We start from the raw sequence: 26,846 nt of genomic DNA on the forward strand, positions 1-26,846 counted from the left end.
CTGGCAAACCCTCATGGCACATCCATCCAGGTCGAGCATGTCTGGTTGGAAGATAGGATGAGAAACTCCCTTCCGACAGCCTCCATGGTAACCCTCCCTGGAGACAAGGGTCCCTGCCCTGACGCCAGGGTCCTGCTCTCTCGCCGTCTAGGTACTAAGTCTGCCTCTGTTGAAATGTTGAAAGAATATAGCCTGTCGTGTCTGATGTATGCTCTTTGCTGGGACCAGTTCTGAGACTGGGCTGAAAACCTTGATTCAACAGAGCAGTTCCCCAGAGCTGTGCAGGAGGCTGCCTCCCAGACTGCAGTTCTCAGTTTGGCTCGAAGAAACCTCTTTCTTGGACGTAGCCTGTGTGGTTCAGTGGGGTGAGGGATCTGGCGTTTTTACTGCATCAGCTCTGATTGATGCTCTGTCATGGGTTTGATCCCTGGAGGGGGAAATTCTGCAAGCCGTGGCTGCGGTCCCCTCACCAAAACAAAACAAAACAAAACAAAAAAAACCACTGCTATGGGCTCAAATTCATGTGTGGAAGTCTTAACACTCATGCAGTCCCACGGAATGTGTCTTTGGTGACAGGATCTAACGAAGGGCAACTCAGTTCATTAAGGTGGCTGCTCAACCGCTATACCTATTGTCCTTATGAGAAGCGGAGGATGGAATGCGGAGAGCATAACACAGCGACTCTGGGGTGACAGATTGAGCCAGCAAAAAAGCAAGACACCTAGATATACTGAATTTCATATGAACAATGCCCTTTAGATTTTTCCTTTAATATGAATATTTTCTGTAGGTGTATACTGTATGAATCTGAATTATGCACTGAGTTTTAATATATGTAGATCATACATATGTACAGACCTAAGTCATTGTATTGTTCTTGGCAGATGCAGCATTTCTTGCAACCCTGTGTTCTCTGATGATGGTTAAACTTTTTAAACGATGAAGAATTTTCAAAATCAGGTAGGTGTATTGTTGCATTACAGACAATGCTACCGCACACATGTTAGCCTACAGTGTAAACACGACCTGTCTAAACACTAAGAGAAAATACGTGTGTGACTCCCTTCGTTGTTGTCTTGTCTTTGCTGTGATTGTCTGGAACCAAACCAGCAAGAGACAACATATGCCTGAATGAAGTCTCCGGTTTGGGTCATATCATTGAATTGTTGCAGAAAGCACACCATTTTTCTTTCTTCCTTTCTTGCTTTTTTCTTTTCTTTTTTTTTTGGTTTTAGGGCTGCACTTGAGGCACATGGAAGTTCCCAGGCTAGGGGTGGAATTGGAGCTGCAGCTCCCGGCCTACAACCAGAGCCACAGCAATGCAGGATCTGAGCCACATCTGCAACCTCCATCACAGCTCATGGTAACGCCAGAAAATTAACCCACTGAGAGAGGATCAGAGCTGCATCCTCATGGATGCTACTTGGGTTCATCACTGCAGAGCCACAGTGAGAACTCCAAGTGCACCGTTTTTCTATCCTAGAAAATGGCCCACATTCGGGTGTGGCTGACTGTGTGTTCGGGTGAAATGTGAATCTATCCCTTAGGTCCGCTAGGAGCTGGTAGTTGATCTAGAGGCTTGATTCCATTCTGGTTCAACTTTTCCTCAAGACTCTTTTTAAAAATGGGGAAAAAAGAGGGAGGTCTCACTGTGGCGCCGTGAAAACAAATCCGACTAGGAACCATGAGGTTGCAGGTTCAATCCCTGGCCTTGCTCCTTAACTGGATCCGGCGTTGCCATGAGCTACACGTCACAGATGCGGCCGGATCTGGTATTGCTGTGGCTGTGGCATAGGCTGGCAGCTATAGCTCAGTGTGACCCCTAGCCTGGGAACTTCCATATGCTGTGAGTGTGGCCCTAAAAAGACAAAAAACTAAAAAATGGGGTATGAAAGCCTGTTGTGGGGACAGGATTCTGCATTGTCTGTGACAGCACAGTGGGTAGCACAGGGCGTCTCTTTGTCCCACATCCAGAAGGGAAGAACACTGATCAAATGACGTCACCCTCTTCCGTCAAAGGTCACCTAACAGCCTTAGTCTCCATCAGTTGCTTCATAAGCCTGTGATTTCATCAGACCTTGCAAGGGTCTTTCCTAATTTTGCTCATCCTCTTCTACCTCTTCTTTAACTCCTCTGAGCCTTTTGCCACTTAAGTCCTGACCTCCGTCCCTCCTCCGGTTTATCTCTGTGGGTCTGTGCCGCAAACGAGCCAGTTCATAACAATAAAGAGAAGCGATCCCTTGCTCCTTCCCCCCAGCTTGACTGAGCTATCATGTTACATTGTCAAAACGATTCGTTTTCTTCTTCTTTTCCTTTCTCCCACCCGACCCCTGGCCTGAGGACTTCCATATGTCGTGGGTGTGGCCCTAAGAATAAATAAAGTAGCAAAAATCCTATACTTCCTTATTATCAACATCTTCCACGTCCAAAATCTCCATTTCAAGCCTTCTCTTCTGCAACAAAACCTTTTTTTATCTTGGCTCTCTAGGTTAACTTTCTATCTTTTAGTTCCACCAAAGTGTAACCATGTATCGACCAACCATTAGGTCCCCCCCTTTTCCCCTCCTCTGGCAATGCAGGTGTTGTTGCTGCTGTTTGTGTGTGTGTGTGTGTGTGGCAATGCAGGTGTTGTTGCTGCTGTTTGTGTGTGTGTGTGTGTGTGTGTGTGTGTGTTTTAATGGGCAGACTGAGGCACATGGAAGTTCCTGGGCCAGGGAGTGAATGCAAGCCTCAGTTGCAACCTATGCTACAACTGTAGCAATGCCAGATCCTTTACCCCACTGTGCAGGGCCAGGGATCACACCTGAACTTCTGCAGGGACCTGAGCCACTGCAGTCATATTCTTGACCCACTCCACCCACACTGGCAGCCCCCAGGTGTTTTTTGGGTTTTTTTTCCCAATTAAGAATTTTTCTCATCAACTCTCTTCCATAATTCCAGGCGTCTACGACAGAGAAGTAAAGGAAAACTATCATGGGAGTGGTCCTGTGGCACAGTGGGTGTGACTCACTGCAGTGGCGTGAGTCCCTGGCCTGGGAACTTTCACATGCTCTGGATGGGGCCAGAAAAAGGGGGGGGGAAACACAAGAAAAATCATCACTTAGCCAATGCAACACTGTATCTCAGTCAAGCTGGGAGGAAAAGAAAAAGGATCATTTCTCTTTATCGTTATGAAATGATCCACTTTATCCATTGTGAATAATCATGGATATTTATTAAGAGAACTGCCTTTTCCTTAAGGTGTGCCTTGTCTGTAAGGAATAGAGCTCTGCTAGCTTTCTTGTGAGACTCTTTGCACACTGTGTGTGTCCCAAGATTTATTTGTTTATTTTTCGCTTTTTAGGGCAGCACGTGGAGGTTCCCAGGCTAGGGGTCAAATCGGAGCTCCAGCTGCCAACCTACGCCACAGCCACAGCAAGGCAGGATGTGAGCCACGTCTGCGACCTACCCCACAGCTCACGGCAACATTGGATCCTTAACCCACAGAGCAAGGCCGGGGATCGAACCCACAACCTCATGGTTCCTAGTTGGACTTGTTAATCACTGAGCCACGACGGGAACTCCAAGAGAGCACCTCTTTCATGCAGGTTAGTGTTGTGTTTCTTCCCCTGGTTGCTTGTGACACGGCTGCATTTTCTTCGGAAAATTCATCTTGCTTCACACTTAGGAAGCAGGCACTTTTCTGTATGTACACTACGCTTTTAAAAGGTCAGTAAACATTATAGGGTAAAGTCATTGTGTCCACTGGCAATAAATACAGGGCTCTAAATGCCTCCTGCCTGCATCCTCCACAGAGGCTCAAAGTGTCCCTTGAACAAGGAGATGCCTCCCAGGAATAGAGGGAACCACACAGCCTCTACTTCTTGTGATTAAGAGGATTCAGCACCAGGGGTGTGTTCATGAAGAGTCTGGGAGGTGGAGGCTGGTAGCTGTGGATCCCTCCTCTCCTCCAGGCTGTGTCGGATCCCATATCCAAAGTATATGGCCAGTCCTAGCAGGGAAATGAGACCATGAGAAGAAAAAGTGGTCACTCTCCCCGTTTACAAATGCCTGGTAGGTCCCCTATTATGGCATCGGACAGAGTTTGTGGGGAGAGGTCATTAGGAAGGGGGTTGGGTTCTGTCCCTCGAGAGGCCTCTTCATCCCAGAAAGCCACTCACCCATGGCATTCCAGATGCCAAACTGGGCCCAGGTCACAGAGGACATCTGCATCATCAGGTAGACATTCACAAAGATGCTCAGCACTGGGAGGACGGGCAGAGCAGGGACCTGGGGGCAAAGCCAGTGACTCCCTGAACACAGCACCCATGTTGGAGAGGGAGGCCCCTCCCCCACGTGGGCAGGGAGACCCCAGTCCTCCTCAGGCTGTGCATGCAGGACCCACTGAGACTGGGTGGGACCAGGGAAGGTCCATTGGTTTGAGCAAGTCCCCCCTTCCCTGGTCCAGCAAAGGAGGCTTCACCTCAAAGCATGCCGACTTCAGCCCCTCAGCCTGGACAGCTGGGCACATAAGGTCACCTACCCTGAAGGGAAGAGGAGAGGGGTTCTGGGGCTGCCTCCAAATGATGGCGGTGATCCCAGCAATGAGCAGCAGCAGCAGCACAGCCCCTGCTGTGAACCCGGGGTCTCCAGAGAACACTTGGCTGGGCCACAGGGCCAGAAGCAGGCTCAGGATGGTCAGTAGAAATACTGCAAGGATGAGCTGGAAGTTGAACTCCCAAATATGTCCAGATCTTGGGTCACACCCCTCCTCAAGACTGTCCACAACACAAAGGGACATTCCTCCAATACATCTCCTCAATTACCAAACACTCCCAATCCCTTCCCATCCTGCCAAATTCTGAATGCCGCTAAGGATAAATCCCAGGGCTCACCTAGCAGGAAGGCACATCCATAGACAATCTGGCCAGATTTCTGAGTGGGGGTGGGGCTGATAGGGTTACACAGACTCTTTAGAGGGTTTGAGGTTCCTGCTTCAGGTTCAGATGTCGGAGAAATTTCATCCTGTGCACACATCTCAAGTCCATCCTCAGTTTTCTCATTCTTGATTAAATTCTGGTCTGGCTGGTATCTGATTTAGAGGTATAAAGGTGATATTAACAGCTGCCCCTACTCATCCAACATCACACAGCTTAATCCACTGCTTTTTGCCTTAAGCCTAGCAGGACATTTAGGAAGCAGCATGAAGGCAGAAGGGGATTATCAACCTGTCAATCTCAAACCAAGACCCCCAGTCAAGGTACAGTGGAGTCTCACCTGAGGACAAGGACAGAAAAAGACACCAGGGAGAAAGCGAGCAGGATCCCGATTGATAATAGGTCCACAAGATCAAGGATCGTGAAGATCAATGCCATGACCCCTGAAATGGTGATTCAAGTGAGTGGGGCATGGGAGTGGAAAAGCACAGGAAATGTCCAAGTGAGGGAAACTGATCGGGGAGGAGTGGGCTTTGTTTTCTCACCTGCGAGTATTCCTGCAGTCATGATGGCCAGGAGGGGAGTGCCTGTAAAGGCATGGACCTGGATCAATACCCGAAAGAGGAGCCCATCATGTGCCATTTCACAAATCTGCTGGGATGTGGGGAACATGACACTCTGGTATCTTAAAGACAAAATGGGCACATGTGTGAGGACATGGAGAAGCAGGACAGACCGGGGCTTCTGTTCCGTAGGCCACATGGGCTGAGGTGTCTTTCCCTCTTGCCTCTCAATCCCAAGGGCTGGGATACCTGAGACTCTGACAGTAGATGGGGAGAGGGCTGTGACACTGACCTGGATGTCAGAGCACAGAGGATGAGAAAAGCCATGACATATCTAGCGGGAGCCCAACCGACGTGGAGAAAAGCCTGGGGGAAGGGGTTGTCAGGCTGAATCTGGTAATAGGGCACCATGAGGGTGAGTGCCGCTGAGACCCCAAAATATGTCAAAAAGCAGACGAAGAGTGAGATCATGATGCCCAAGGGGATGGAACGCTGAGAATTTCTGGCTTCTTCCCCTACAGGATGGGTGGATGCACAAAGTCAGGAAAACACATTGGAACGAACGTCAAAATCCCCTTCCATGTTGACCCCCCAAGAGCAGGCTTCCTCTAGGCTCAAGGGCAGACCAAGCTTTGCCCAAACCCCTGCTAGGTTACACAGTGACCATGTTACCTTTTGTGGCAATGACCTCAAAGCCAGAAAATGCATGGTAGCAAATAGCTGCTCCTCCGAGAATCCCATCAAAGCCAAAGGGCACAAACCCTCCAGAACCCAGAAGGCCCAGCCTAGGGGAGAAGGAATGAATAAGAAGGTGGGTGAGGTTCAGGCATCTCTACTGGATTTCTCATTTAATACCCCAAGTCTTGGGCTCTAGGACCCCCATCATCAGGATCCACCACCCCAGATCTCTCTAGTCCCCACCATATTCCCAGCTCCCCCTGTTCCCCCAAACCCCATATGCATGACTAGGGCCAAGAGGACCCTCCAAACCTAGAGGTGTCATTGGATCCAGATGCGGCCAGTATGTAGTCCTGTTCTGTGAGCTGCCAGTTGTGCAGGTCTCCCTTAATGAAGCCAGAGAGGATGATGAAGCTGAGCACCAAGAGGTTGATGCCTGTGGAGACTTTGTCAACCAGGGCTGACTCACGAGCTCCCAGAGCCAGCACTCCTGTGGGAAAGACGGACTATGAAACACGTCATATAACTCAATCCACAGAGGCAGAAAGCAGACCGTGGTTGCCAAGGACTGAGAATTGGACAGAGGGTGGATGGATGGATGGTGACTGCTCAGTGGGTGATGGAAAGGCTTGGAACTAGATGGAAGAGAAGGTTGCACTACATTGTAATGGATTTTTTTTCCTTTTTTTTTTTTAAATGGTCTTACCTGCAGCCTATGGAAGTTCCTGGACTAGGGGTCTAATTGGAGTTGCAGCTGCCAGCCTACACCACAGCCACAGCAACACCAGATCTGAGGTGCATCTGCAACCTCCCCTGCAACCTGAGGCAAGGCTGGATCCTTAACCCACTGAGTGAGGCCAGGGATTGAACCCCCATCCTCACAGACACTATGTTGAGGTCTTAACCCACTGAGCCACAATGGGAACTCCCAACATTTTGATGTAGTAATTGCCACTGAACTATACTTTTTTTTTTTTTTTTTTTTTTGTTGCACCGATGACATGTGGAAATTCTGGGGTAGGGAAGTTCTGCATTTGTGATCTGTGCCACAGCTGTGGCAATGCTGGATCCTTAACCTGTTGGGCCACAAGGCAATTTCCAAAGTGTACACTTTTAGATGGTTAATTTCTTATGGTGTCCATCATTTCACTGCACACAGGCCTATCAAATCATCATACTGTGCACCTTATATTTATACAGTGTGTATGTCAATTATATCTTACTCAAGCTAGGGGTAACATTTTAAAAACGGTTGATTTTATTCTATGTGAGTTTCTACTGAATTAAAAAAAAACTGTGGTCCCTATATAGAGGAAGGAACTTGTTGGTCAAGTAAATGTTTCTCCAGTGAGACTGATTTTGTCCCCCAAGAGACCCTTGGTAATGCCCAGAGACATTCTAATCATCACAGTTCGGTAAGTGGGTATCACCAGTATATACTGAGTGAAGGCCAGGGGTGCTACTCAACATGAGACAATGAGTTTAGGGGTTTTTTACTTCACAGAGGGACATTCCCACTGTGGCTCCCACCATAGTGTCTTTGAGGCTGCAAGTTCAATCCCTGGCCTCGATCAGTAGGTTAAGAATCTGGCATTGACACAGGCTATGTCATAGGTCACAGATGCAGCTTGGATCCAGAGTTGCTAATGGCTGTGGCGGAGGCTGGCTGCTGCACATCTGCTTCAACCCCTAGCCTGGGAACTTCCATATGCTGTGGGTACAGCCCTAAAAAGGAAAAAACAAATGTCCAGGACACCCTCCAACCAATGAGTGATCCAGTACAGAACGTCAGGAGTGCCAAGGTTGGGAAACTAGGGTCTGCGGTGCCTTCCTCTCTCACTGACCATGTTCTGCTTTCCAGACCCGATTCCTCCCCGCACACCCCCGTTTTGCTACGCCAAGCCTTTCCCACCCCAGCTCACCCATCACACACCACTCTTCCCAGCCCATCTCTGACCACCATCTTACCCGTAAGCAGCAGCACGAGGCTCAGGGCAACAAAGTCTAGGTATGTGGGCAGAAAGTAGGGCAAATGCAGAGGGAAGTTTTCCCGCAGCACCTGAGAGATGTGATCCCCGATCAGACTGTCTAAGGTGAGGCTCCAGCCCCTGGCCACACTGGCAGTGCCTGCAGCAGCAGAAGAAAAAACAGTCATCGATAAACATACATTCAACCTCTAAGATGAGCTGTGAGGTGTATTTTGGGGGTGGGGCAGGCTGACAAAAGAGCTAATCTACGAAGTTTTTGGTTCATGGGAAGGGAGGCCCTGCCCAGAGGATTCACCAAATAGCTCAACTAGTTCATGTGTTTGGAGAAGATCAGTGTTAGGCAAGAAACAACTCTGGGAATTGGGACCAGGAGGGCTGGAAGGAGAGGACTGTGATTTTGAAATGAGGTATAGGAGTTCCTGTCATGGCTCAGTGGAAACGAATCTGTCTAATATTGATGAGGATGCAGGTTCGATCTCTGGCCTCAGTGAGTTAAGGATCCCATGTTGCCGTGAGCTGTGGTGTGGGTCACAGATGTGGCTTGGATGGTGTGTTGCGGTGGCTGTGGTTCGGCTGCGAGTCCAGCTCTGATTCGACCCCTAGCCTGGGATCCTTCATATGCCGCGGGTGTGGCCCTGAAAAGACAAAACACATACAATAAAATAAAACAAAATGAGGTGTAAGGGGAAAATCCCACGAAGACAGCAACTGAGCAAAGCCTTCCAAAGGGTGAGGGATGCGCCTCCCTCACACCCACCCCCTAGGCTACACTTTCCTTCTGCTTTCCTGGTCCTCATTTAAGGAAAGCAGGACAGAGCTGAACAGAATGAGGTTGTGGGGTTCTCCTGCCGCTATTACCCATTCCCCCCACCTCAAAAGTGGATACAAAGTGCAGGTGAATGAGGGAAGACCCCAACCCTCACTCCTATTTCTTGTTCTTAAGCCCCACACCTCCCCCCTGCCCAATCATCTCACGGATGAGAGAAGAGAGTATGAAGTTCCAGCCAGCGATGAAGGCACACAGTTGTCCCATTGTCACATAGCTGTAGAAATAAATGGAACTGGAGCGTTGTACCCGGGTCCCAAGCTCTGCATAGCAGAGCCCAGACAACACAGATGAGAGGGTGGTCACCAAGAAGGAGATGATGATTGCTGGTCCAGCTATGCTCCTGGCCACTGCACCAGCCAGGATGTACACGCCAACACCCAGGGTGCTGGCCAGACCCAGAGCCACCAGGTCGAGGATGTTCAGATGAGGTGTGGGAATCTCAGACTCTTCCCTGGGCTTAAGCAGCCGCCTGCGCACCAGCTTCCGACCAAATTGGCGAACATACTGACTCAGCATCTCAGATGGAGCTGAGGCTAAGTTCTGCAGAGGAAACAAGACACAAAATCATCCAGGATGTCCATCCACCCTTGGCCCCGGGAGTCCAATTACACAGAGCAATGGGGTCACAGGAGCAGGTGGTCAAATCATAGATTGGCCAAGTTCTCCACCTCAGAGCTTTGGTTTCTAGAGACACAAGGGAGAATGCAATTATGTTTCAAAGTTACCAGAAGGGTTGTTTGAAGATCAGTGAGCGGAAAAGAATATATCTCCCCCAAATGCACCACTTTGCAGGTGGATTGTTTTGAACCGAAGGCAATTAAGACTCCACAGACTCAGGAACAGCTCTCACCTCTCCCTTAACTGCTCAAAATAGCTTAGAGAGAATGTCCACGCCCAGAAGAGAGCTTCTACCACAGACAACCTTTTATCTCAGAAAGACTTATCTAAATAAAGTGGCAAGAATTTGGTGATCCAGCATTTGCTCTTCCCACCTTCCTGGGGGCTGTCTCCCTCGGCTTTGAAGCCCCAGATCCCCACCCCCTCCACCTCAGCTCAGAGCTACGTGTAAGCCTCAATGGCCTGACTGCCTTTACGCCTTAGAGTTTTTATGGGAGTCTGGGACACCCCAAATTAAATGCATTCATTTGTCTTATGTCAATTCAATTATTAGGACTTTCCGTCATGGCTCAGTGGTTAACAGACCCGACTAGTGTCCATGAGGGTGTGGGTTTGATCCCTGGCCTCCTCATTGGGTTAAGGATCTGGCGTTTCCGTGAGCTGTGGTGTGCTTTGAAGACATGGCTCAGATCTGGCATTGCTAGGGTTGTCATGGAGGACGACCTTTGCAGCTCCGATTTGACCCCTGGCCTGTGAACTTCCATATGCTGCAGGGGTGGCCCTGAGGGAAAAATAGTTTTCTAAGGTATAAAAATGGACTTTTCATGACAAACATCATATGCAATCACAGATATGTGGAATCTAAAAATATATATACAAATGAACGTATTTACAGAACAGAGACGGTCTTTGAAAACAAACTTATGGTTACCAGCGGGGATAGGTGGGGGGAGGTTTACAGGGATGGCCTGGGGTTTGAGACTGGGAGGTACGCACTGCGGTATATGAAATGATGGCCAATAGGGACCTGCTGTGGAGCACAGGGTACTCTACCGAACAGTCTAGAATGATCTATACGGGAGAGAATCTGAAAAAGAATAGATGTGCGTATGCCTATAACTGAATCACTTTGTTGTACAGCAGAAGTGATCAGAGCAATTTTAAGTCAACTATACTTTGATAAGACTTTTAAAAAAGTGGAAAACTTGTTACAAGGAGGAGTGACAGGATTCTCTTTCCCGCTCCACTGAGGCCCGGCAGGTCTCCTCCTCAGCTCTGCTGACCCAGGGCACACACGTTTCTGCCAGGGGTGGGCAGTCTTCTGTCTCTGATATTCCAAAGTGCAAATGGAGCAGTTCGGTTAAGAGCGAGCTAGCTCGCAAAAAGGCAGGGAATCTTGGATTGGAGGTGTGGTTCCGACAACAGCCCCCGTGCCTTTGAACAAGTCGTTTCTCTGGACCTCTGTTTTCTTCTCTTCCAGACAGAGCTGAGGAACCCTCGTGGAGCAGGAATGTCAAAGGGAGCAGCTTCGGTGGATTAAGTACGGGGGTTCCCCCAAAGTCAAAAATGGAGTGAACCTATGATCTAGGCATTACCCCTGTGGGTGAGATGCCAGGAACATGTTCCCAGAATCCGGGTTCTTGCTCATGGAGCTGAAGAAGGCACTTGGCGAACACACAGGCAGCAAGCGAGCAAAGTCTTTATTACATGAAAGCAAACAGCTCCCAGGACAGGCTGAGAAGGGGAAGAAGGGTCCCCTCTCTATTGTCCTATAGGGACTTTTATCCCTTAAAGATGGGGGTTACCGGCGTGGGGTCCAGAAGAATGTGGTTTTCTCCCCTTGGCCTTGCTCAGTTAGCCGTATCAGTCCTTGTCCAATAGGGGTCTTAGGGGTGGAAAAGTCCCCTAAGTCTCATGCTTGCTTTGCCCTTCTCTTCCCACAGACAGAGTCACAGCGGGTTAGAGGTTAATGCCCATCTGGACAGAGGGACACTCCCTGTGGTATACAAGACCTGTGGGGATGTGACTCCCTGGAGCCCTTAAGCCACCAATGTTCACCCATAGCCACAGCAAAGAATGCATCGAAGCCCATGCTCCCACCCTGACGACCTGAGTTATTATTCTGCCTCAGGCCTATACCCCACAGAACTGAAAATGTGGTTTCAGAGATTTGCAGACTCATGTTCATAGCCCATTATTGGCAATCGCTGAGGATGGAAGCAAAACCCAAATGTCCACCCACGAAGGAACAGATAAACGGAACATGGTCTATGTATACGATGGCATATTTATTATTCAGCCTTAAAAACCAGAACCCAAACCCAAACCCAAACAGGAATTTGTGCCCCATGCCACCATATGGCAGAACCTTGAGGACATTACGCTAAGTGACATAAGCTCGTCCCCCATATACACAGTGCATGATTCCACTCCTGTGAATGCCCTAGACTGTCAAGTTCAGAGGGACCGAAAGCAGAATGGTGGTTTGCCAGGGCTGGGGAAAGACAAAAGCGGAGACTTATTCTTCAAACAGGGACACAGTTTCCATGATAAATATTAGAGACAGTTTCACGGAGTTGCTGGGTGTAATGAACACCAAGGAGCCTTAACATGAATCATCATTAGTCACCTTCTGCAAGTACCCAAACCGGCAGATGCTCAAGCTCCTCCATAGCCTTAGCAGGAGAGCCCTCAGATACACAGTGTCAGCTGTATAGAGGAGAATAAAACCAGTGGTCCATGTAGCCTAAACGTTTTGTATATGCACTCCTTCCTGTTATTTGAAGACCCATACAAACTGAGTCAAAGACCCTCTGGACTTGGACCCCATCACCCCCACTGCCACCCCTTCTCACACAAACACAACAGCTCCCAGCTCCTTCTGCTTTCATGTGCACAGTGGGTCTTCCCACCCTCAGGCTGAGCCAGGCTGACCCAGCTGTACCCTGCGATGGCAGAGTCTCTTTAGAAGCCACTGAACCCCATACCCAGTCTCCTCCAGGAGAGGGGATACCCAAGACTTACTGGATCCTTGGAGCAGAGCCTGGAGCAGGGATCGGTCAGGGAGGCTGAGGTTAAGCTGTGTGGGGCTGGAGCTGCCTCCTCTCCAAAGGGGGAATCGGGGAGTCCCTGAGCACCAAGGACAAGGCTTAAACCCTTGGTGGGGTGGGGCTGGGGCTGGGTGGGTGGGAGCTTCTGGAGTGTTGCTATCAGCCCTTGACAGAGTCTGTGGTTACCCTCAGGGCATGGTTCTGGGCTGTCCTTTTTGTGGTAAAATACACAGTCCATAAAGTGGCCATTTTAATCATCTTTAATTGGGCAGTTCATTCATCTTACTACGTTCACATTTTGTGCCACCAGACTCGAGAACAGTTTTGCATCTTGCAAAACTGAACCCCTGTACCCACTCAACACCAATGCCCCCTTTTCCTTTCCCAGTTCCTGGCAATCCCCGTTCTACTTTCTGTGCTAGGAACCTGACCCCTCTAGGTGTTGCTTTGAAGGGGACTCATCTAATGTTTGTCCTTTCCTGTCAGGCTTATTTCACTTACTGCCATGCCCACAGCCTTCATCCGTGTTGCAGCGTGTGTTCGATTCTCCCCCTGTTTAATCCTGAGTATGGCGCTGTCATTTCTACTTAGCACCCGGCTTTCCCTCTTCTTGGTCAGTGGGCACTTGGGTTGCTTTCAGGTTTTCGCTATTGTGACTTATGCTTCAGCGAACGGGAGTTTGCAAACATCTCCTGCGGAGTGTGCTGTCGGTTCCTGCCGGTGTATCCTCAGAAGCGGAATTGCTGGACCATGCAGTTCTGAGGGTGCCATGTGGTTGTGGTGGAGATGCTATTCACATCCTGAGGGCTGCCTTATACAGGTTCCGCCTGAATGTTTCTGAACGTACCACAGCCTGGCAAACCCTCATGGCACATCCATCCAGGTCGAGCATGTCTGGTTGGAAGATAGGATGAGAAACTCCCTTCCGACAGCCTCCATGGTAACCCTCCCTGGAGGCAAGGGTCCCTGCCCTGACGCCAGGGTCCTGCTCTCTCGCCGTCTAGGTACTAAGTCTGCCTCTGTTGAAATGTTGAAAGAATATAGCCTGTCGTGTCTGATGTATGCTCTTTGCTGGGACCAGTTCTGAGACTGGGCTGAAAACCTTGATTCAACAGAGCAGTTCCCCAGAGCTGTGCAGGAGGCTGCCTCCCAGACTGCAGTTCTCAGTTTGGCTCGAAGAAACCTCTTTCTTGGACGTAGCCTGTGTGGTTCAGTGGGGTGAGGGATCTGGCGTTTTTACTGCATCAGCTCTGATTGATGCTCTGTCATGGGTTTGATCCCTGGAGGGGGAAATTCTGCAAGCCGTGGCTGCGGTCCCCTCACCAAAACAAAACAAAACAAAACAAAAAAAACCACTGCTATGGGCTCAAATTCATGTGTGGAAGTCTTAACACTCATGCAGTCCCACGGAATGTGTCTTTGGTGACAGGATCTAACGAAGGGCAACTCAGTTCATTAAGGTGGCTGCTCAACCGCTATACCTATTGTCCTTATGAGAAGCGGAGGATGGAATGTGGAGAGCATAACACAGCGACTCTGGGGTGACGGATTGAGCCAGCAAAAAAGCAAGACACCTAGATATACTGAATTTCATATGAACAATGCCCTTTAGATTTTTCCTTTAATATGAACATTTTCTGTAGGCGTATACTGTATGAATCTGAATTATGCACCGAGTTTTAATATACGTAGATCATACATATGTACAGACCTAAGTCATTGTATTGTTCTTGGCAGATGCAGCATTTCTTGCAACCCTGTGTTCTCCGATGATGGTTAACCTTTTTAAACGATGAAGAATTTTCAAAATCAGGTAGGTGTATTGTTGCATTACAGACAATGCTACCGCACACATGTTAGCCTACAGTGTAAACACGACCTGTCTAAACACTAAGAGAAAATACGTGTGTGACTCCCTTCGTTGTCGTCTTGTCTTTGCTGTGATTGTCTGGAACCAAACCAGCAAGAGACACAACATATGCCTGAATGAAGTCTCCGGTTTGGGTCATATCATTGAATTGTTGCAGAAAGCACACCATTTTTCTTTCTTCCTTTCTTGCTTTTTTCTTTTCTTTTTTTTTGGTTTTAGGGCTGCACTTGAGGCACATGGAAGTTCCCAGGCTAGGGGTGGAATTGGAGCTGCAGCTCCCGGCCTACAACCAGAGCCACAGCAATGCAGGATCTGAGCCACATCTGCAACCTCCATCACAGCTCATGGCAACGCCAGAAAATTAACCCACTGAGAGAGGATCAGAGCTGCATCCTCATGGATGCTACTTGGGTTCATCACTGCAGAGCCACAGTGAGAACTCCAAGTGCACCGTTTTTCTATCCTAGAAAATGGCCCACATTCGGGTGTGGCTGACTGTGTGTTCGGGTGAAATGTGAATCTATCCCTTAGGTCCGCTAGGAGCTGGTAGTTGATCTAGAGGCTTGATTCCATTCTGGTTCAACTTTTCCTCAAGACTCTTTTTAAAAATGGGGAAAAAAGAGGGAGGTCTCACTGTGGCGCCGTGAAAACAAATCCGACTAGGAACCATGAGGTTGCAGGTTCAATCCCTGGCCTTGCTCCTTAACCGGATCCGGCGTTGCCATGAGCTACACAGTCACAGATGCGGCTCGGATCTGGTATTGCTGTGGCTGTGGCATAGGCTGGCAGCTATAGCTCAGTGTGACCCCTAGCCTGGGAACTTCCATATGCTGTGAGTGTGGCCCTAAAAAGACAAAAAACTAAAAAATGGGGTATGAAAGCCTGTTGTGGGGACAGGATTCTGCATTGTCTGTGACAGCACAGTGGGTAGCACAGGGCGTCTCTTTGTCCCACATCCAGAAGGGAAGAACACTGATCAAATGACGTCACCCTCTTCCGTCAAAGGTCACCTAACAGCCTTAGTCTCCATCAGTTGCTTCATAAGCCTGTGATTTCATCAGACCTTACAAGGGTCTTTCCTAATTTTGCTCATCCTCTTCTACCTCTTCTTTAACTCCTCTGAGCCTTTTGCCACTTAAGTCCTGACCTCCGTCCCTCCTCCGGTTTATCTCTGTGGGTCTGTGCCGCAAACGAGCCAGTTCATAACAATAAAGAGAAGCGATCCCTTGCTCCTTCCCCCCAGCTTGACTGAGCTATCATGTTACATTGTCAAAACGATTCTTCTTCTTTTCCTTTCTCCCACCCGACCCCTGGCCTGAGGACTTCCATATGTCGTGGGTGTGGCCCTAAGAATAAATAAGGTAGCAAAAATCCTATACTTCCTTATTATCAACATCTTCCACGTCCAAAATCTCCATTTCAAGCCTTCTCTTCTGCAACAAAACCTTTTTTTATCTTGGCTCTCTAGGTTAACTTTCTATCTTTTAGTTCCACCAAAGTGTAACCATGTATCGACCAACCATTAGGTCCCCCCCTTTTCCCCTCCTCTGGCAATGCAGGTGTTGTTGCTGCTGTTTGTGTGTGTGTGTGTGTGTGGCAATGCAGGTGTTGTTGCTGCTGTTTGTGTGTGTGTGTGTGTGTGTGTGTTTTAATGGGCAGACTGAGGCACATGGAAGTTCCTGGGCCAGGGAGTGAATGCAAGCCTCAGTTGCAACCTATGCTACAACTGTAGCAATGCCAGATCCTTTACCCCACTGTGCAGGGCCAGGGATCACACCTGCACTTCTGCAGGGACCTGAGCCACTGCAGTCATATTCTTGACCCACTCCACCCACACTGGCAGCCCCCAGGTGTTTTTTGGGTTTTTTTCCCAATTAAGAATTTTTCTCATCAACTCTCTTCCATAATTCCAGGCGTCTACGACAGAGAAGTAAAGGAAAACTATCATGGGAGTGGTCCTGTGGCACAGTGGGGGGTGAGGATCCCGGGGGGTCACTGCAGTGGCGTGAGTCCCTGGCCTGGGAACTTTCACATGCTCTGGATGGGGCCAGATAAGGGCGGGGGGAACCCAAGAAAAATCATCACTTAGCCAATGCAACACTGTATCTCAAGTCAAGCTGGGGGGAAAAGAAAAAGGATCATTTCTCTTTATCGTTTTGAAATGATCCACTGTATCCATTGTGAATAATCATGGATATTTATTAAGAGAACTGCCTTTTCCTTAAGGTGTGCCTTGTCTGTAAGGAATAGAGCTCTGCTAGCTTTCTTGTGAGACTCTTTGCACACTGTGTGTGTCCCAAGATTTATTTGTTTATTTTTCGCTTTTTAGGGCAGCACGTGGAGGTTCCCAGGCTAGGGGTCAAATCGGAGCTCCAGCTGCCAACCTATGCCACAGCCACAGCAAGGCAGGATGTGAGCCAAGTCTGCGACCTACCCCACAGCTCACGGCAACATTGGATCCTTAACCCACAGAGCAAGGCCGGGGATCGAACCCACAACCTCATGGTTCCTAGTTGGACTTGTTAATCACTGAGCCACGACGGGAACTCCAAGAGAGCACCTCTTTCATGCAGGTTAGTGTTGTGTTTCTTCCCCTGGTTGCTTGTGACACGGCTGCATTTTCTTCGGAAAATTCATCTAGCTTCACACTTAGGAAGCAGGCACTTTTCTGTATGTACACTACGCTTTTAAAAGGTCAGTAAACATTATAGGGTAAAGTCATTGTGTCCACTGGCAATAAATACAGGGCTCTAAATGCCTCCTGCCTGCACCCTCCACAGAGGCTCAAAGTGTCCCTTGAACAAGGAGACGCCTCCCAGGAATAGAGGGAACCACACAGCATCTACTTCCTGTGGTTAAGAGGATTCAGCACCAGGGGTGTGTTCACACAGACTCTGGGAGGTGGAGGCTGGTGGCTGTGGATCCCTCCTCTCCTCCAGGCTGTGTCGGATCCCATATCCAAAGTATATGGCCAGTCCTAGCAGGGAAATGAGACCATGAGAAGAAAAAGTGGTCACTCTCCCCGTTTACAAATGCCTGGTAGGTCCCCTATTATGGCATCTGACACAGTTTGTGGGGAGAGGTCATTAGGAAGGGGGTTGGGTTCTGTCCCTCGAGAGGCCTCTTCATCCCAGAAAGCCACTCACCCATGGCATTCCAGATGCCAAACTGGGCCCAGGTCACAGAGGACATCTGCATCATCAGGTAGACATTCACAAAGATGCTCAGCACTGGGAGGACGGGCAGAGCAGGGACCTGGGGGCAAAGCCAGTGACTCCCTGAATACAGCACCCACAGCTGAGAGGGAGGACCCTCCCCCACGTGGGCAGGGAGACCCCAGTCCTCCTCAGGCTGTGCATGCAGGGCCCAATGAGACTGGTGGTGTGGGGGAAGCACTGGGTGGGACCAGGGAAGGTCCATTGGTTTGAGCAAGTCCCCCCTTCCCTGGTCCAGCAAAGGAGGCTTCACCTCAAAGCATGCCGACTTCAGCCCCTCAGCCTGGACAGCTGGGCACATAAGGTCACCTACCCTGAAGGGAAGAGGAGAGGGGTTCTGCGGCTGCCTCCAAATGATGGCGGTGATCCCCGCAATGAGCAGCAGCAGCAGCACAGCCCCTGCTGTGAACCCGGGGTCTCCAGAGAACACTTGGCTGGGCCACAGGGCCAGAAGCAGGCTCAGGATGGTCAGCAGGAGAACTGCAAGGGTCAAGGGGGAGGACAGCAGACTCAACTCCAGAGGCCAAATGGGTCAAGACCTCGGGTCACCCCTCCCCCACACTGCCCACCCCAGGAAGGGCCATCACATCTGCAAGACCCCCTCAGCTGCCAGCCCGCCCACTCCCTGCCCATCCTGTCCATCTCAGAAGGTGACCAAAGAGAAGTCCCCAGGCTCACCCAGCAGGAAGGCGCATCCACAGACAATCCGGCCAGATTTCCGAGTGGGGGTGGTACTGATAGGGTTACACAGACTCTTTAGAGGGTTTGAAGTTCCTGCTTCTGGTGCAGATTCCAAAGGACTTTCTTCAACGACAGGACCCATCTCAGTTTTATCCTCTGTTCTCTTGTTCTTGCTGAAATTCTGGTGTGGCTGATACCTGCATTAGAGGTATAAAGGCAATATTACCAGCAGCCCCTACTCACCTAACAACACACAGCCTTCTTCATCTGCTTAAGCCCGGCTGGACATTTAGAAGAAATAAGAGGATTACCTTCCCATCGGTCCCCACGAGTCCCAGACCCCCAGTCAAGGTGCATTGGAGTCTCACCTGAGGACAAGGACAGAAAAAGCCACGAGGGTGTAAGACAGCAGAGTTCCGATGGACATGAGGTCCACAAGATCCGTGAAGTTGAAGAGTAAGGCCATGACCCCTAGAAGGAGGGCACACACAAGGTGGGAGGAGGGAATGAGAAACCACTGGAAATACCCAAGTGAAGGAAACTGATCAAAGAAAGGCGTGGGTGTTGCTTTTCACCTGCAAGAATTCCCGCGGCCATGATGGACTTGACCCGGTTGTGTGCGCAGGCGTGGATCCGGGTCAGTCCCCGGAAAAGGAGCCCGTCCTCTGCCATTTCGTAGATCAGCTTCGGCATCCTGCACACGGCGCTGTGGAGTCTGGAGGAGAAGATGGAAACAGGCGTGAGGACATGGAGATGGAGGACGGACCGGGGCTTCTGCTCCCCAGCCTACGAGGCATAAGGCATCTTCCCCTCTTGCCTCTCAATCCCAAGCACTGGGATAGCTGAGCCTCTGACAGTAGCTGGGGAGCAAGCTTTGACACTCACCTGGATGTCAGGGCACAGAGGGTGCCAACAGCCACGACATATCCTGCCAGAGCCCCCCAGCTGTGGAGAATAGCTTGTGGCAAGGGGTTGTAAGGGTGAATCTGGTAATAGGGCACCATGAGAGTGACAGCTGCTGAGACCCCAAAATATGCCAAAAAGCAGACGAAGAGTGAGATCACGATGCCCAAGGGGATGGAACGATGAGGAGTTAGAGCTTCTTCCCCTGCAGGACGGGTGGATGTCTTAGGTCAGGAAAACACGCTGGGGGTGAAAGCATAAAATCTCTTTCCTCTTGCACCTGTAAGAGCAGGCTACCCTTCTACCCACCCCTATGCCTGAGAGCTGCCCAATATGTGTCCAAACCCGTGATGGGACCCACAGTGACCACGTTACCTTTAGTGGCAATGATATGAACACCAAAAAATATGTAGAAGCATAAAGCTGCTCCACGGAGAATCCCTTCAAAGCCAAAAGGTGCAAACCCTCCAGAACCCAGAGGGCCCAGCCTATGAGAGAAGGGATGAGGAAGAATGCGGGGGAGGCTGTTCAGACATGGCTCCTGGACTTGTCCATTAATACCCTGAGTCCTGGGCTCCAGGACCCTCATCACCAGGTCAACCTCCCAAATCTCTCTAGTCCTCCGCTATATTCCCAGCTCTGCCTCCCACCCCCCGAGCATTCCTATGGCCAAGAGGACGCTCCTAACCTAGAGGTGTCATTGGATCCAGCTGTGGCCAGTGTGTAGTCCTGTTCTGTGAGCTGCCAGTTGTGCAGATCTCCCTCACCAAAGCCGAGAAGATGATGAGGCTGAGCACCAAAAGGCTCAAGCCTGTGGACACTTTGGTGACCAGGGTTGACTCACGAACCCCCAGCCCCAGAACTCCTGTGGGAAAGACGGCATATGAAACAGGCGAAATCACCAAATCCATTGGCACAGAAAACAGCTTAGTGGTTGCCATAGTCCAGAGAGCGGGTGGTGGTGGAGAGATGGACAGTGATGTTCAGTGGGTACAGGTTTCCCTTTGGGGGTGAGGAAATGCTTGCAGCTAGAGGGAGGTGATCGCTACAAAACATTTTGAATGTACTAAGGGCCACTGAACTGTACATGTCAAGACGGTTAAGTTTGGGGCCATCATCTCACAATAACCTATCAAATTATCAGGTGGTACACCTTAAACTTATACAGTGTCATCTGTCATTTATATCTCAATAAAGCTGGAAAAATGATTAAAATGGTTAATTGTATGTTATGCAAATTTCCTCTCAAATAAAAAACCATCTTGGAGTTCCCATGGTGGTGCCGCGGAAATGAATTCAACTAGTAAACATGAGGTTGTGGGTTCGATCTCTGGCCTTGCTCAGTGGGTTAAGGATGCGGTGTTGCCATGAGCCGTGGTGTAGGTTGCAGCAGTGACTTGGATCCTGTGTTGCTGTGGCTGTGGCGTAGGCTGCAGCTGTAGCTCCAGTGTGACCCATCGCATGGGAACCTCCATATGCTGCAATTGCAGCCCTAAAAAGCAAAAACAAAAAAACGAACAAACAAAACCCCCAAAAACCCCCAAAACAAAAAAACGTTTTTGGTCTCAGCACAGGGGAAGAAACTTGTTGGTCTAAGTAAATGATTCTCAGCTGGGGCTACTTTCAATCTGCAAGGGACAATGGCAATGTCTGGAGACATCACATCTTCATTATCACAGTTTGGGGAGTGGATGTCCCTGGGATCTAATGACAAAAGCCAGGGATGCTACTCAACACTCAACACTTTTTGAAAAAGCAACACAACCCAAAACGCACAGGACAGCTCTAGACACCAAAGAATAATGAGCCCCAAATGTCAACAGTGCCAAGAGTGGGGAACAACGGTCTATGTCTTGCCTTCCGGTCTCTCATAGCACAGACCTTTCTTTCCACTCCTCATCCCCCCACCATTTTTCTACCCCAAGCCTTTTCCACCCCAGCTCCCCCTTCACACCCCCCTCTTCCCATCCCGTCTCTGACCCCTCCTCACCAGTCATCAGCAGCACCAGACCCAGGGCAAAAACGTCAGCATACGTGGCCAGAAAAGAGGGCATGTGTAGAGGGAAAGCTTCCTGTAACACTTGAGAGATGTGGCTCCCAATCAGTCTGTCAAAGATGTAGCTCCAGGCCTTGGCCACACGGGCGGTACCTGCATCACAGAAGAAGGAACATCCATAGACAAACATAACTGATGTGCCACAGGATGTATTTATGAGAAAAAAAAAAACCCAGTAGACAAAACACCCCATCTCAAAGAGTTTCTTTTCATGGCCTGGGGAGAGTAAACCCAGGAGGGTCCCAAAAATTCAATTATCTAATATATTAGGAGGAGAACAACGTTATGCAAGAAAAGAACACGGAAAAGTAGAACAAAGAGAGCTGGGATGGGGGCTGAAATTTTCCATCTCGTGGTAAAAGAAAATCCCATGAAGGCAACAGCTGAACAAAGCCTTGCACATGGTGAGGGGTGAGCCTGTGGGACCTGCCTCCCTCTCACCCACTCCCTGCACTTCCCTCTCCTTCTGGGTTCTTGGTCCATCATTTAAGGAAAAGCAGGGTAGAGCTGAGTAGAATGAAGTCGTGGGGCTTTCCCGACACTGTTACCCACTTGTCTCCACAAGGTCAATAACAACATCTCATGAACCACTGCAGACCTCAATCCCTCAAGATGGTTTCCCAGTCTTAAACCCCGTGCCATTCCCTTCCCATCATCTCACCGATGACCAAGGACAGTATGGAGTTCCAGCCAGTGATGAAGGCATGCAGTTGTCCCATGGTGACATAGCTGTAGAAATACACGGAACCAGAGCGTGCTACCTGGGCCCCCAGCTCTGCATAGTAGAGCCCAGACAGCATAGTAGACAGACTGGCCACCAAGAAGCAGATGATGGTTGCTGGTCCAGCTATGAACTTGGCCACTTTACCAGCCAGGATGTACACACCAGGTCTCAGGATCCGGCCCACGCCCAACACCACCAGGTCGAAGGTGTTCAGATGAGCCACGTGACTCTCAGACTCCTCCCTGGGCTTCAGTGGCCGCCTGCGGACCAGCTTCTCCCCAAATAGGTGAACATACTGACCCAGCATCCCAGACATATTGAGGAGGCTATGACCTGCAGAGAAAACAAGTAGTCCTCATGTCATAAGCCCTGTATAAGGGTCATCTTTACTATTGTTTGAGCACAAGTCAAAAGATGAGTCTTAGAATCCAGGCACTGATCCAATCCCCACATCGTCTTATACAAACACTAAAGCTCCCAGCTCCTGCTTTCATCTGGAAAATGGGTCTTCCCACCCTCAGGCTGAGCCAGGCTGACCCAGCTGCACCCTGCGATGGCAGAGGTCTCTTTAGGAGCCGCTGGACCCCGCACCCAGTCTCCTCCAGGGGAGGGGATACCCAAGACTTACTGGATCCTGGGGGCAGAGCCTGGAGCAGGGATCGGTCAGGGAGGCTGAGGTTAAACTGTGTGGGGCTGGAGCTGCCTCCTCTCCAAAGGGGGAATCGGGGAGTCCCTGAGCCCCAAGGACAAGGCTTAACCCCTGGGTTGTTGGGCGGGGCTGGGGCTGGGTGGGTGGGAGCATCTGGAGTGTTGCTATCAGCCTTGACAGGCCTGTGGTTACCCTCAGGGCATGGTTTTGAGATCTTTCTTTCTTTCTTTCTTTCTTTCTTTCTTTCTTTCTTTCTTTCTTTCTTTCTTTCTTTCTTTCTTTCTTTCTTTCTTTCTTTCTTTCTTTCTTTCTCTCTCTCTCTCTCTCTCTTTCCTTCCTTCCTTCCTTCCTTCTTTCTTTCTTTCCTTCTTGGCCACATTTGAAGCACATGGATTCCCAGCCTAGAGGTCAAATCAGAGCTGTAGATGCTGGCCACAGACACGCCAGCTCCAAGCCACCTCTGCGACCTATACCACAGGTGAGGACAACGACGGGTCCTTAACTCACTAGGCAAGGCTGGGGATGGAACCTGTGTCCTCATGGATGCTAGTCGGATTTGTTTCCACTGAGCCACGATGGGAACTCCAGAGATGTTATTTCTTGTGGCAAAACGCACATAACATAAAATTGACCACTTTAATAACTGTAGGTGTCCAGTTCAGTTAAGTATGTTGACATTTTGTGCCACCAAACTCCAGAACTTTCTGCATCTTGCAAAACGGAACCTCTGTACCCACTCGCCCCCAATGCCCCTCCTCCTTTCCTGATTCCTGGCCATCCCCATCCTCCTTTCTGTCTCCATGAATCTGACCCCTCCCGGTGCTTCGTTGAAGTGGAAACATTCCATATTTGTCCTTTCTTGTCAGGCTTATTTTATTTTATTATTATTTTTTGTCTTTTTTTTTTTTTTTTTTTTGTCTTTTTGCCTTTTCGAGGGCTGCTCCTGCGGCATATGGAGGTTCCCAGGCTAGGGGTCCAGTTGGAGCTGTAGCCACTGGCCTATGCTGGAGCCACAGCTTCACGGGATCCGAGCCGTGTCTACAACCTACACCACAGCTCATGGCAACGCCAGATCCTTAACCCACTGAGCAAGGCCAGGGACCGAACCCGCAACCTCATGGTTCCTAGTCGGATTCGTTAACCACTGAGCCACAACGGGAACTCCAAGTCAGTCTTATTTTATTTACTACATTATCAAATAGGTTCATCCATGTTGTAGCATGTGTTAGAATTGCCTTCCTTTTTTAATGCTGAATAATACTCTATCATTTGCACATACAACGTTTGGCTTATCCATTCGTTGGTCAGTGGGCACGTGGGCTGCTCCACGTTTTAGCTCACGTGACTTAACGCTACTCTAAACGTGAATGTACAAGTGTCTCTTCCAGGGTGTGCTTTCAGGTCTTTTGGGAAGATCCTCAGCAGAGGAATTGCTGGGCCACATGGCTCTAAGACTTGCCAGTGCTCGTGATGGAGAAGGTGTTCACATACTGAGGTGTGGGGACGTCAGGGTGGCTGGTACAGGCTTCAGCCTGAACGTTGTGTGCAGCTACGACAGCCGGTCAGACCCTCATGGCACATCTGCTCTCACCACTGAGGTCAAGGAGGTCTGTTTGGAGGATAAGGATGAACAACTCCCAGCTTATGGGCTCCATGGCAACACTCACTCGAAGATAAGGTTTCCTTCCCACCCAGACCCAAGAGTCCTGCTGTCTCGCTGTCTGTGGACTAAATGTGTCTTTTTTGAAATCCTGAAGGAACCTACCTGGTCATGGTTGATGTCTGACCTATATTTTAATAAGGTAGAAGAGTATGCTGAAAACGATGCTTCAACGGAGCAGGTCCTCAGAGCTACTGGAAGGCTGTCTCCCCTGCTATGGTCCTCACTTTGGCTCAAATAAATATCGTTCCTTTTTTTTTCCTTTTTTTTTTTTTTGGCTGCACCTGTGGCATGTGGAAGTTCCCAGGTCATGGATCAAACTGGAGATAAGGAGTGAAAATTCCAGATCCTTAACTCCCTGTACCACAAGAGAACTCCAGCTTTTTCCTATTCTTCTTTTATTGTTTGTGGATTATTTCTGTGGACACGTGATTTCATTTGATCATCAAGGACCCAGAGAAGTGGGGGCTGCCAGACCGGGGACCCCACTCACATCCCTGCTCCCTCCCAGTCTTCTTACTCTACTCAACTCTCCACAGTCTACACGTGGCCTGAGATGCTCCAGGGTGGGCAACCCCCAAGCCCAGCTGCACCCCACCCAGGAGAAGGGGAGCTTAAAGCCTCTGCTGTGAATTCATGCAACAAAAGCATTGAAGGAGTATCCTGCCTGCACCCAGCCTTGCAGGAAGGGAGGGAGGAGACAAAGGGGAGGGTGACCTAGGCCCCTTCTCCAAGCAGCTCTGTTTGCTGGAGAGCTGAGCACACAGGCAGAGCAGAGACCTGGATGTCAGAGGAGAGGAGCCCTGCTCCTCAGGGAAGGAAACCCAGGAGCAGAAAGTGGAGAGGGGCAGGAAGTGAGAGGGGCAGGGTGGTGGTGGCGGCAGGGGAATGTCAGGTGGAGGTGAAGGGGTGACAAGACCATGACACGCATCAAGTGACACTGAGCACAAACTATCAAAAGGGACTTAAATGGACTTGGAGAACAGACTTGCAGCTGCCAGCGGGGGTGGGGGTGGGGGGTGTGGTGGTCAGTGGGAGGGATCGGGAGCTTGGGGTTATTGGATGCAACTTGGAATGGATTTACAATGAGATCCTGCTGAGTAGCATTGAGAACTATGTCTAGATACTTATATCACAACAGAACGAAGGGTGGAAAAAAAAAATGTATACATGTAAGTGCAACTTGGTCCCCATGCTGTACAGCAGAAAAGATACAAACAAACAAACATAACCAAAAACACAAAAGTGACTTAATGTAGCAGTTGACTCTTACTTCAACTTAAACAAATGGTAGGTGATTTAAAATATGTAGGAGTTCCTGCTGTGGGGCAGCAAGTTCACGGGATCAACTGTCTCTCTGCAATGCCAGGACACAGGTTTGATCCTCAGCCCAGCACAGTGGCTTAAAGGACTGGGCATTGCCATAGGGTAAGTCACAGCTGTGGCTCCATTCTGAAACCTGGCCTGGGAACTTCCAGGTGCCAGGGGCAGCCAAAAAAGAAAAAGAAAACAAATACTGTTAAGTTTTTGGACTTCCCTGGTGGCTCAATGAATTAAGTCACTGCTGTGATGCTGGACACTGCTGTGGCATGGGTTAGATATCTGCCTAGGGAATTTCTGCATGCTGCAGGGAGTTCCCATCATGGCACAGTGGAAACAAACCCAACTAGGAACCTTGAGGTTGCAGGTTTGATCCCTGGCCTCTCTCAATGGATTAAGGATCTGGCGTTGCCGTGAGCTGTGGTGTAGGTTGCAGATGAGGCTTGGATCTGGTGTTGCTGTTGCTGTAGTGTAGGCCTGCAGTTGTAGCTCCAATTAGATCCCGAGCCTGGGAACCTCCATATGCCATGAGTGTGGCCCTGAAAAGCAAATAAATAAATAAATAAATATTTTAATTTTTTAAAAGAAGCGCCTGCCATGGAAGATGGAATGAGTGGCTTAAGATGTTGAGAGTTTTAGTTCTAGTTTTGTTTTTTTTTTTTTTTTCTCATGGCTGAGTAGTTGTTCCTTTTTCTTTTTTTTTTTTTTATTGGTGGTGCCTCCGCTGGCATGTGGAAGTTCCTGGGCCAGGGATCAAACCCACACCACAGCAGTAACTCCAGCAGTGAGAGTTCTGGATCCTTAACCCACTGTGCCACAGGAGAACCCTATGAGTAGTTATTTTTTATGTGCAGCTTAGTAGTTTTATTTCTCCCTCTGGTTTCTGGGTATATTGTGATACGTTATTTGAGAAAATGCATCTCACTGTTGCAGAGTTATGAAGCATACTTTTGTGTATGTATCTTAAGTTTTTAAAAGTTTACCTAAAATTGTACAACAGAAAGTCATTTTGTCCTCTGGGAATAATTACAGGGCTATAGATGCATCCCGCCTTCACACCCCTCAGAGGCTGCCAGTGTCCCTTGAACCACAAGACACCTCCCGTGTTTGGAGGGAACCAGACAGC

At 49.4% G+C, this 26,846-nt stretch overlaps 2 protein-coding genes across 2 annotated transcripts; both read right to left on the reverse strand.

The window, feature by feature from the left end:
* Window positions 3,856-12,698, reverse strand: LOC100524147 (cationic amino acid transporter 3-like). The gene is made up of 12 exons (XM_003127424.4): window positions 12,617-12,698; window positions 9,121-9,514; window positions 8,126-8,284; window positions 6,470-6,647; window positions 6,152-6,264; window positions 5,772-5,994; window positions 5,462-5,601; window positions 5,257-5,359; window positions 4,875-5,071; window positions 4,523-4,689; window positions 4,161-4,269; window positions 3,856-3,991 (listed from the first exon to the last, which is right to left on the reverse strand). Exons 2-12 carry the CDS (start codon window positions 9,488-9,490, stop codon window positions 3,870-3,872), a joined length of 1,881 nt encoding a protein of 626 aa, XP_003127472.2. The 5' UTR covers window positions 9,491-9,514; window positions 12,617-12,698; the 3' UTR covers window positions 3,856-3,869.
* LOC100523969 (cationic amino acid transporter 3-like) lies at window positions 17,345-22,398 on the reverse strand. The gene is given in 12 exon segments (XM_013998748.2): window positions 17,345-17,489; window positions 17,659-17,767; window positions 18,041-18,207; window positions 18,406-18,605; window positions 18,777-18,879; window positions 18,984-19,123; window positions 19,294-19,516; window positions 19,687-19,799; window positions 20,000-20,087; window positions 20,090-20,176; window positions 21,302-21,460; window positions 22,029-22,398. Coding segments are annotated over 12 exon segments (1,881 nt in total). The 3' UTR covers window positions 17,345-17,367.

The sequence above is a fragment of the Sus scrofa genome, chromosome 6 (genome assembly GCF_000003025.6).
Source record: "Sus scrofa isolate TJ Tabasco breed Duroc chromosome 6, Sscrofa11.1, whole genome shotgun sequence".
Classification (NCBI taxonomy): Eukaryota; Metazoa; Chordata; class Mammalia; order Artiodactyla; family Suidae; genus Sus; species Sus scrofa.

Bases quoted from the DNA above. Each gene is read 5' to 3' on its own strand.
- LOC100524147 (XM_003127424.4), bottom strand. From the start codon at position 9,490: ATGCTGAGTCAGTATGTTCGCCAATTTGGTCGGAAGCTGGTGCGCAGG. The intron at 8,285-9,120 runs GTGAGATGATTG...CTGCTGCTGCAG, and splicing joins CATACTCTCTTCTCTCATCC to GCACTGCCAGTGTGGCCAGG. The intron at 3,992-4,160 runs GTGAGTGGCTTT...TTTCCCTGCTAG, and splicing joins TGGCATCTGGAATGCCATGG to GACTGGCCATATACTTTGGA.